Here is an 11,595-nt window from a genome sequence, read left to right as displayed (position 1 = left end):
CAAGGGGCACCTGGGGGGCTCAGTTGGTTGAACATCCGACTCTTCTGATTTCTGCTCAGGTCACAATCTCAGGGCTATGAGATCGAGCCCCACGTCCAGCTCTGTGTTCAGTGGGGAGTCTGCTTGAGATTCTCTCTCCCCGTCAGCCCCTCTCCCCTGCTCATGCGTGTGCGCACGCTCTCTCTCTGTCAGATAAATTAAAAAAAAAAAGTTCTCATGACCACATCATAGAAGTAGCTGTTGTCAAGTTTCGATGTTTTGATAGGGTTAAATTGAATTGAAATACTTTTGGTTCTCAAACAGGACATACTGTGTCATTTTGAATTTGTTGACAAATCATTTTTAATTTTTCCTATTTCTATTTTACTTCTTCTATTTAAAGGTAAATTAAAATGTGTGTCACTTTAGTGAATGGGAAAAAGTATTTTAAAAATCACCAAAGATTATGGCAAGGTGGACTTTATGATAGAAACTTTAATGACTCCCTTTTATTTTCTCTTATAACTTTTTTGCGATTTAGCTAAATATTGCTGAGTGGTTTGGAAATGTTGCTGAGAAGGGGTCCCAGAGCTCAAGCTGGGGAGGGGACAAGAGAGACACTGGGTGTCTGTGGCCTCTTCCGGCTCTGATCAGTGGCCGTTCTGCGGTCTGCCATGAATTATGATACGACGCTGACTAGGAACCAGAACTTAGATGCTGCATCCCAGACCCTCCAGGTGCTCAGTTTCTTGTTTTTGCTTTTTTCTGGTAGGTTTTTGGTTCCATCAGTAGTTTGCAATAATGGAAACCTTAAAACAAAGCAAATCACCTAAAACTTCTTGCCTTGTGAACTTAGGAGTTTGTTAGCCTTTTTAATATAAAGTGTAAATCGACTTCTGTTTTTGAGGATCTGCCTTGCAGAATCCTGCTGATTTTGCATGGTTTTTCCAGGCCCTTCTGCATGCTGAGAGGATTTCTCTGGGCCTGCACTTTCTCGAGGTCGGAAGGGGCAACACTTAGCATTAATTTTGGGGAGTTCCTGAATGTAAGCACGACGGGGCAGGGGCGGCCTGTGAACCCCACCGGCAGGGGTGAAAATACCTTCTCCCCACAGGCTTCCGGGGGAGCCCTGGCAGCAGATTCTGATTTCAGCTCTAGTCCTGCTACTCACGAGTGAGTGACCTGGGGCTCGTTGCTGGATCTGTTTCTGAATCCTTGTTTGCCAAATGCAGGGATTTCTTCTAACCTAATGAGAATTCTCCTCCTTCCTCCTTCCTAAAACCGACCACCTTTACCATGCCCTCACGTGTTAGAAGCCACATACAGTGGAACTGGTGGACCATGAAGCTCACCGTGATCTTGCCCTGAAGTCATAATTTCTAGGAGCCCTTGAGAGACTTCCTGCACTACCCTGAGATTCTCTGCGTGTAGCGACTGCTCAGTGCAGAGATTGCCACCGATGATGTGCTTCGTGCCTTCGGTGAGGGAGTCTGGGAAAACCATCAGAACCCGCAGGCGATGGCCGCCATGGATGTCTACAAAAGGCTTGACAGTGTAGGGAGCACTTTCCACAGATGTGATCTCCTGTGGTCCTATTCTGTAGGGTTAGACATTTTGTCTCTCCAGGCACGTGTAGACCTTATTTCAAAAGTTAAAGAATGGGGGGAGGGTACTTACAGTGTAACTTGGTTAATCGGCTTGCATTTAACGTAAGCTTTATGTCAGTGATGACAAATGGGCCTAAGGATCCAATGTGGAGGAAGAGCAGAGGGGACAAGCAGACACCTGCTGTGCATGCGTGTCCGTGCATGTGTTCATGCATGTGCACACACGTGTTCTTGCATGTGTACGCACATGTCCACACATGTGTATATGCATGTGCATGTGTGTGGATGCTGCACATGTATCCGACACAGGTGCACACACATGTAAATACGTATGCAGTCACACGCATGCACACTGCTGCCTCCCAGCATTACTGAAGAGCAGAGTTTTCAAACCTCACCTTGCTCTTCCTGGAGAGAGAATTAAAACTCAGACTACCAGGCCCCACCCCCAGAGTTTCTGATCCTACAGATTTGGGGTGGGGCCCAGAATTGGCTGTTCTAGCACCTTCCCAGGGATGCTCCTGCTGCTGCTGATCAGGGGACGCCACTGAGAACATTGCTTAAGAGCATCCTCACCATTCCTGGATTAATAAATCCCTGCTGATACTTCCTAAGAGTGGGAATCAGTTCAGGTAAAACACAGCCTCTGCGATCTGTGGTGATGACTTGGAATTTGGTTCCTATTGGGACTCCATGGCATCTTCATTCGCTGGGCCTGTCTCTCCGGGTCCGGGCCACGCGGCCCTGACCACCTCTCCTGCGGCTTCTCCGAGGCTGGCCGTCTCTGCGGGGCCCCTCATGTATACAAGGTTATATTGACAGCACAAGTGCTGTCCCCCTGTCCCTCAGGCTGCACGCTTCCTGGCGTCCTGCCCTCAAGCTCACCCCATTTTCTGCCCTATTCAAGACGTTGTTAAGTCCATGCAAGGACTTTACATTTCAGCTGTTATGTGCTTCACTTCCAGAATCTCCGTTTGGTTCCTTTCTGTTGTTCAAATTTCTCTGCTTCTGTTGGGAATGGGGCCTCTATGTGCCCCTCCCTGGCTGGGTGGGCGTGTGGTCTTTCTCTGGTTGTCTGCTGGGAAGCCGGGAGCTGGCCTGGATGCTTGAAAAGAGGCCGAACGATAAGATGCGACCATATATGTAAGTTTAGATGTTGCAAAAGTTTCACTAAAAATTGGAAGCAGGTTAATTTTACCGACGTTATTTAGCTGTGTATCAGACACGCTCATATTTCAGTGTGTAGTCTGTGTGCCGGTGTGTTAAAAGGCACTGAACGCCGCTTCCCCCCGAGGTCGTTCAGATCTGGCGTGGGTCTCCCTGGACCTCTCTGTGAGGCCCGGCCCGCTCAGGCGCTCTGAGCTCGTGCGCGGTGGCCGCGGGGTGCGCAGCGGCTTCTCTGCAGGCGTCCCCCGGGGCTCCTGGCATGGGCCTCACACCCGCGGGCTGGCCTTGGCGCGTCAGGAGGTGGCCAAGTCCTCTGTCCCTCAGCGGCTTGCGTTCCAGACTCCACGAGGTTTCCGTGTTGCTCCCCTCTGTGTCAGAGGCGTCAGAAGCTGCGTGAGCCCACGCCACCGTCCTTCCTGAGGACTTGAGGCCTGGCGTCTTGGTTGGACGAGTTCCCGACCGGTTCTGCTGCGCCTATAGCGCATGGCCCTTCACGTTCCAGGGCGTGCCTTCTCCACGTTGGCCCCGGGGCGTCTGTCCAAGTCCTGGGAAAGCTTGTGTTTGTTACATGCGAGGAGACAGCTTCCCCACCACCTGTGTTTACACTAAAGCCCAGCTAACCAGTCTTTGCTCATTAACCACGACCCCACATTCCACACGGGGAACGGGGCCTCTGGACGCACCTGCCCTCCCCTTGGGGACCTGGCTTCAGCACTTCCCCAGTGGACGCACCTTTAATGTCCTTAGTGTGCATGTAGATCAATTTCTCCTTAAAAGCCACACGTCAGTGCAGGGGAGGTGCGTTCCGGAAGAGCATGCTGGTGGCTCTTGGGAACCAGGGAGAGCCCCCGGGGTGAGGGCCAGGTCGGCTGCCCAGGGCAGGTGGAGACCGATGCCTGGGGACTCCGCTACCCTGAAACCCGACCCAGAGCCAGGACGCAGACGCCCCAATGTTCCATGTTTCATGTGCTCACTCCTAAGTCAACACAATTCATTTTAGCGACTTAAATACTTTCTGAAAAGCCTTTTATCGCACCATAGACTAGAACCAATTCTGTACATCATTTATGACTCTTAAATTGGCTCAAAATAATCAGATTCCTAAAAAGCTCATGAACATGTCAGGAGAGAAGCGTCGTTCCTGATTTAGACCAAGTGTTGCTCCAGGAGCCTGTGTGGGTTTCCTGGGACGCCTGTGCCGAGCCCCGCACACGGAGCTCCCGCAGAAGCACAGAGGCTCGCGGCTCTGGAGGCAGAAGGCCCGAGATCAGGCCTGGGTCCTTCTGGGGTGCTGGGCAAGAATCGCCCCGTCTCCCACAGCCCCCAGCCTTTGCTGGCTTGTGGTGGAACCACAGGAGTCCTCATGCGGCCCTCTCCCCGTGTGCCTGTCTCCAAATTTCCCCCTTCTTTAAGGACACCACTCATACTGGAGTAGGGCCGTCCTCATACTGTGTTGATCTTGTTTTGACTGGCTGATCTCTGCAAAGACTTTCCAAATCAGGTCCATTCTGAGGCACTGGAGTCGGGTTTCATGTGAATGGGGGTCTCCCAGTTGATCCCACGATAATCCTGCTGCACTGTTACAGGGCTTGGGCCTGTGAGCAAGGCATCTTAATTTTTCTAAGACTCTGTGGTAAAGAAAGTGGCCTTTCATTTACTTTTCTGTGACTTTCATAAACATTACAATTATAACTATAAATTATAGGTTTTAATTGAATTTATATATCTTATATTTTTTACTTTAATCTAATTGATGGGTTTTAATTCAGAGGGTAGAAATGGACATCTGCATGCCTTCTGCCCCCGAGCTCGTGGCCCCGGGGCCAAGTCTGCGCCTGTCCCGCGGAGGGGCCGCCCCACCAGCTGCCCTGCCCTTCCCCCACAGCGCCGGCAGCCTCTGGACGTGGCCTCGCGCTCTGCTCTCTCCTGGGCTGCTCAGGTCGTCCCTCTGTTCCTGAAACATCAGGAACTGTTCTCCCAGCACACATTTAACTACTTAAGCTGCCTGGAAGTACTGAGTTAGGATCCACGGCTGCACGCGTGGATCTTTCCAGTTCACGGACGCTGGGTCTGAACTCGTCCCTGAGAGGACACTGTGGGCAGTTCGCAGATGAACCGCCGAATTCCAGCTCGAGAAGTTGTTGGAGTGGGTGCCGGGGCGACTCCGTGGAGTATGTGTGGGTCAATCCTGTGTCTGGGGAAGGCTTGACGACCTTAGGTTTGGCAGAAGATGGGTGTAGGGTTAGAGTAAGTTTTTATCTCCCCGTAGGTGTTGTTTAAACAAACTTCTGTAATGTGATATGGCTGCCCTGTCATGCAGATAAATACTCATTTATCTTTATGCAGTTAGCCTCACTGAAGAGATAATTGGTCCCACGAATGAGCTGTGAGGTTAATTCCTTAAATGTCTTATCGTCGTGCTGGAACCGAGATGACACAGGACCAGTGATGACTGCGTATTTCTCTATATAAATGCATTTCTTGTTTTGTTTTTTTTCCCCAGGGATCTTCGCTTTAACAGAATCAGAGAGATCCAGCCTGGGGCATTCAGGAAGCTGAGAAACTTGAATACGTTGTAAGTCCAAACATTCTATTGGGACCCAGTAGGGAACAAGTACGGAAATCATCACACCTTTCAGCTGTGGTCAGCCCTGATTATCCGTGGTCAGGGGCATGAATGAGGAGAGTGGACGTGGGACCCTAGAACAGAATATGTGCGTTAAGATGCCAGGCCTGTGGGTCCTGTGCTTGGCTGCCTTCCTGTTTTGTCTGACATCCGTGGCCCTGTGTGGGTCCCTCATAAGTGGCTTGACCCAGACCAATGGCCACGTGATCCCCTTCTCTTCCTGTGAGTAGTAACTCAGTCCCCAGCTGGGCCAGATCCATTCACTTGTGCTAACTAGTTCACACACCCCATCGGAAGGAGGACGGGCCTGGGCTTCTCCTGGGTAGCTGGACCCAGGAGGATTGGGGTGCCATCCAGATGTGCACCCATGCTTAGTCCTCAGGGATGGACAGACGAAGGGAATGGGCCTGACTGGCGCTGAGAGGTTCTGCGGCTGACCTGGGCTGCTGTCGAGTATGCTGAGCTTGTCAGGAGGCTGGTGTCTCTGGGTCTTCTGCTCCGGAGGGCGGCTGTGGGCACAGGGGTATAGGCAGGGCCCTGGGAGCCTGGGGGCGGTCCGACCCTGGTGAGAACACCCTGCACTGGCCTTCCACTCCGCTGAGGTGGACAGTCCGACAGATAGGAGGACAGATAGCTACACCTCTGCGTCGGAGAGGGAATTTGGTCGGTGTTCATACGGAGGGGATTGGTGTGCGGTGACCGGGACGCCCGTGCCCTGAGGAAACGCGTCCTCACAGGGTGAGCGCTGAAACGCTCCCGTGTGAATGTAGCACTCGGCCGGTGTCGGGGCTGAGCTCTGTACCCGAGTCGTCTTATGACCTTTTCCAACCGGTAGGAATGTGTTCCCACAATGGGTTCAGAGGGGTGCTGGTTGTAATTCACACTCAGACTTTCTCTCGCAGGCTTCTCAACAATAACCAGATCAAGAGCATACCTAGCGGAGCATTCGAAGACCTGGAGAACTTAAAATATCTGTAAGTGAACGATCAGTCCTTTTCCCCCAAAGCTTGTGTTGTTTGTATATCGACTGTTTAATCATTGAGCTGAATTTTTTGCAGCTTGCAAGTTAATATAAGTACATCCGTCTCTTAGGGTCCATTTTCAGAAGGTGACTGAATTTTTGGCTGGGATTTTTAAAATGAGTTAAAACTGCGCTGCGTGATGCTTAGTGTGTGTGTCTTCAGCCGTAAGTAAAGTAGGTGGAATGAGATTAAAGCCACAGCCCTGGAAGGTGGTGCGGGAGCAGGTGACTGGCGGCCCCTCGCTGGTGTGTGCGCCGGGTGGACGTGCCAGGAGATGGAAGCACGGTTTCCAGAGGCCTCTCCCGCTGGGGGCGACGTGTGAGAATTTCACTCGTCTGCTAATTTCCCAGTCTTCCTCTGAGTGATTTCACCTCTTCTTATTTTTAGGTAGTAAAATTGTAGTTTGCTTTTTAAAACTGATTTTAGTTAATTAAGAGCATTTAAAAACATGAGTTTTGCAGGTTAAAAGATGACCTCGCGGGCAAGGGCCGGCTTAATACCTCTGCAAGCACTTATTTTAGGACTGGAAGCCGTAAGGCAGACATTCCAGTTACATTCCTGGTTATAGATAAAAGTATGTGTCTTGTGCTTTGAGCAAATTAATTCTTTTAAGACTTCGATGACCTTTCAAAGAGAACCATTTTAATGAGGGATTTAGATCAGTGACTTTTTTGGGAAATTTATGTCATAAGTGAACCTGAATGTCTATAAGTCATGTTGATTTTTAAAATAAAGTCACATTGTTAGATGTGTGTTTTGAAACCTCTATGATTTTAGATGTCATTGGTTCTTAACTAAGTGATCACTTTACTGTGTTTATAGAAATATATATTCCTCAGTGAAAGGAATCGAAACTGTTAGGTATAAATATTTTTCCATCACTTTTGGCATACTTTGTTAATTTTTACAATAGAATAGAATAGAATAACGTATGAAAATTATTAAGCCTTGTTGCTCATTTTAAAAATGAGGAAAGGGCCTTCTATTTATTCTTGAGTTTTTATTTATTTGATTTGTTTTTAAATTTTAAGTTCTATACAAGTTCCAGAAGAAAGGTTTTGGTTTCTTAGAAAGCAGGTTCAGTTAGGAGATAACCAGCATCTGTAGTTTGTGTGTGGGTCACTTTGTTTTTTATTTTGTATTTTGCTTTTGGTTTGAATTAAGAGCAACTTATTACTTAACCTGCAAACATATTTAGTGTGAAATAGTTTGGGATACCTTGTTTTTCACTTAAAATGATTTTTTTAAAGTAATACTTAATAAGCCTCGCCTGCTGGCCGGCTCCCCATCGAGGCACCTGCTCCCCAGCCTCGCCCTCCCCCCCCATTTCCACGATGCCCACTGGTGGGGGGCACCTGGTCATCACTGGGGAGGGGTTGGGCAGTGGTCAGCAGGACAGGGGGTAAGGGCCCTGGTGAGGAGGGACCCCAGGAGCAGGGGTGAGAAGGGGTCCCACTTCCCCATTTGATCCCCGTCCTTGGCAGGAGAGGGCACTGTGTGCAATTTAAACATTTGAGAGCTCTCATGAAGTTTACTGATTATTTCTGCCTTTATATTTAGTCCATGCTTTTAGAAGTTGAGTCCTGGTGATCTGCTGGAACCCTAGTTACTTGTGGGAAGGTGTAAACCTTCCCCTTAACTGATATTTCCAAAGGATGCGATTAAGTCCGGGGAGGGGCCTCCTGTTCAAAGTGGACTCTGTGGTGGAGTGGAGTACTCTTTAGAACCCATTATCGGAAGATGGTCAGTGCCCTTTATTCTTACGAAGACAGAGGGTGCTCCCATGTCCTCTAAACACATGTTCTTCCGTATCAGCAGGGCTCAGTTGTCTCGCACTCCCATTGTCTTTAAAGTGTGTGCCAAGTGACGATGCACCAGCAGGCCGTTGCCCTGTTGTGTTAGAGAAATGAGCCCAGAAACCCTGTTTGTAATAATGGGGGAGCAGGAGCTCCCTCCAGAACTGAAGTTGCCAGTGGCCAGGCCGTATTCTTTTAGCTTTCGAAATACTGAATTTCGGTGATCCTGAGGGGCTGCTCTCTCCACTTTACACAGGAAGAGACTGAGGCACAGAGAGCCTAATACCGTCTTCAAGAGCACACAGCTAGTGGGTGCAGTTGGAGGATTCACACCCACGCGGCCTGGCGAAGTGCCTGCTGCGTCAGGCCTCTGTTGTGGGCACCGGGCTCTGGACCGGCGGGTGAGCGCCGCCTGTTCGTGCCACGGCTTGCAGCTCTCCGCGGGGTCACCGCAGCTGATTTGTGCAGAGGGAGAAGTGACAGCCACTTAGCGGGATGGTGGCAGTTAGAGACGGTGTAGCGGGTCCTGTGAAACAAGCCTGCCCCGAATACCGTGAGCTAAAGTGCGGTGGTGCACACTGTCCTGGGAACGCAGCGTGCAGGGGCACGGCATTAAGACAGAGCAGGTGTATTTGCGGAAGCAAGCAGGTAGAAGCCCAGCCGGCCGGTGTCGGGGTGCAGAGAAGTGCCTGCTGACTTCACGGTGGGGACGGCGTGGAGTTTGAGGTCATCGGCTGGGGAGAAGCGCCAAGGGCTCACGTCTCTGCACCTGACACAAATCACGTCTGACGCACCACGACGTTGGCGGGGTTCACGAGATCTGCTGCCGCAGAGACGTGTTTGTTAGGACTCTGAAGTTTAGATTTCATATAGTTTTCCTGTGTCATGAACTATTATATTAGTCTTTTGAAATTTTCAGCCAGTGAAAACCATAAAACCATTCTCAGTTTACAGACCATATAAAAACAGGCAGCAGGCCAACTCTGTGATTCTTCCGACCTGCCCTTGTTGCTTCTGTTTTGCAAGAAGGATTCTGGTGGGTGAGAACACATTTAGCCTTCGTATCGTCTGCCCCCCTAGCTGTTCCTGGGTATCTTAAAACACGCAGGTTGTGGAATCTTACAGTCAATGCACATCACGTGTGTGGGGAGGTGGTTCTGTTTTCTTCAAGCTTTGGAGCACGTGCATGGTCAACAAGTCACAAGCCACACTCCAGAGCCTGTGACTTTTTGGAAGACAAGGCGGTGGTTGGAGACCTCCCGTTTGGAGACCTTCCTTTGAGGAAGGGCCGGGAACCTCCGCGAAGGGAGCCACACCACCGTGTAAATGTTTTGTTTGTATTCTAATACAGTCATTAATTTGAAAACTCCCTCCATGTGTCAACGTAATTCTTCTTTCCATCTGAAGTTGCGGCCTCTCGTGTGTGTGCTAATGCTCCCCGTTTCTTGTTTCAGCTATCTGTACAAGAATGAGATCCAGTCAATTGACAGGCAAGCATTTAAGGGACTTGCCTCTCTAGAACAACTGTAAGTGTCCCTCTCCCGTCCTCGGCTGTCTTGGATGTCACCCGCCCTTTGCCTCTTGTAGGAAGATGAACTAAGTTTGCTGTTTGCACGATGCATGTTTGTACTAACGGGGACATAGGGAGTGTGTGCATGCCAAAGGAAAGAGCGGTTCTGTCCGACCCCCCTCCACCCCGGAATGGATGGCACTGGTTTCTGCTGATGGCAGCCCATGCCGAGCATCCATGACCCAAAGAACAGTGAGACCGAGTGGCCCCCACCTCCACGGTGCTCCCGATGTAAAGCAGAGACAGATTTGCGAACGAGGAAAGGTCTTCGGGGAGGGGTATCCGGGGCAGTGTGGGACGAGCAGGTTGTTTTCATTGTACCCTGTTTCCTGTTTGTGACTCCCCACACATCCAGCTAACTCTCTGCTTTTTGTCGTTATTCTGGAGAAAATGAACTTTCTTCGTGTGTTTCTAGTTAGCGTATGTTGGATGTTGTTTCTTTGGTGGCATATGAAGTCAGCGTGTTCATTTTTGAGTAGAATTCCTTTAAGAGGAGTTTTTCTGGTTTGTTTGGGCTGAAGTGGTTCCGAGGAGTTTCAGATGGCCATCCGGTTACAGTCACGGGGCTGGACAGGGCCGTGGGCTGTGACGCGTCCTGACATCTGTCTGCATATTTCCTGGCCGGGCACAGAAGCGTCTCCGGAAGCGCAGCGGCAGGGCTGGGGCGGGGGCTCCCCCGAAATCAGGCGCTTCGGAAGCACAAATGATGCTCGTGGGTCTAGGTGGGTCTTTATTCCAGTGGGACCTGCTTTGCTGAGCTCACTGTGCGCGGCGTGCAGTAGGACCGGGAAGCAGTTGTACGTCAGGTTTGTACGATCTCTGCTTCGGAGAGGACCAGAGTTCAGAGGGTTGCAGAAACACCTGCGAGTGTCTGGAAAATGGCCAGGTGGATGGAGAGTCTACGGAGGATGGAGTTCTTGCATCTGACACGCTTCTCCTGGGGTGGGGGCAGTAAGATAGTCATAGCCAACACCCAGAAAACCGTGTCTGATTCAAACGTGCTGAAAAAATCAGAACCAGGTGGTGCTTACCCTGATGAGGCGGGAGTCGGTTTATCTTTGCGGAGAAAAGAGGCAGAGTCTAGGGAGAGTGAGGCTGCATTGCACCAGGAGCCTGGAGCAGGGTGTCTGACTAAGCGTCCTGGGTCAGGATGCCTTCAAAACCCCGGGTTAGGTAGTTAGGGTCTGGGCCACTGAGACGTGGCTCTCCTTCCGTGAAGGTCGGCGGGTGTCTGACGGGGCACAGAGACACTTAGGACCAGGTCCCCGCCCGCAGGGAGGGTGCTGTGTGAGGAGAGGAGGCTGTTCCTGGTGGGTGTGCATGGTGCCGTGGCCCGGGGGGTGGCTCCTGCCCGGGCTCCCCCTCCCCACGCCAGGAGCCCCTCCACACCCTCCGGAGGCTGCCCGCCCGAAGCTGCTGGGAGTCGGTGGAGCCTGGGCTCCAGCGGGCTCCGGGAGGCCCTCCTCGTCCTGTGTGGTGAACATGTGACCAGAGTCAGAGAGCGTAGATTGGCGTTGGGACCCATGGCCACCTTGGGGCCGTGGGAGGGTGGTGGCGCCCAGGCTGCCTGGAGCTGTGGGAACTTTCTTGGCCTGAGCTCGCGGGCCCAGCCCTGTGTCTGTGGGCAACAGGAACACGCCTCAGTGAATCAGGACCAACAGGCCCTCCCTCCTCCCCGGACGCCTCCCCAGGGCCCAGCCTGCCTGCTAACGAGGGTCTCCTTCAGGCTTCTCCCGTGACGGCCGCTCAGTGCGGATTTTCCCCCGTTTGGGCTCCCGTGCACCCTGCTCCCAGGCTTCCCACCCTGGAGTGGAGGTCGATGGGCAGG

General features: G+C 51.3%; 1 protein-coding gene across 1 annotated transcript in view; it reads left to right on the top strand.

The window, feature by feature from the left end:
* Nucleotides 1-4,863: 4,863 nt before the first annotated feature.
* Nucleotides 4,864-11,595, top strand: part of PXDN (peroxidasin) — a 40,709-nt gene continuing 33,977 nt past the window's right edge. The window contains exons 1-5 of the mRNA XM_044918858.1: nt 4,864-4,899; nt 5,023-5,048; nt 5,257-5,328; nt 6,282-6,353; nt 9,652-9,723. Coding sequence (XP_044774793.1) covers nt 4,864-4,899; nt 5,023-5,048; nt 5,257-5,328; nt 6,282-6,353; nt 9,652-9,723 — 278 coding nt within the window. The remainder of the gene's footprint in view (nt 4,900-5,022; nt 5,049-5,256; nt 5,329-6,281; nt 6,354-9,651; nt 9,724-11,595) is intronic.

The sequence above is a fragment of the Neomonachus schauinslandi genome, chromosome 10 (genome assembly GCF_002201575.2).
Source record: "Neomonachus schauinslandi chromosome 10, ASM220157v2, whole genome shotgun sequence".
Taxonomy (NCBI): Eukaryota; Metazoa; Chordata; class Mammalia; order Carnivora; family Phocidae; genus Neomonachus; species Neomonachus schauinslandi.
This window is presented reverse-complemented; position numbering and strand designations above follow the sequence as displayed.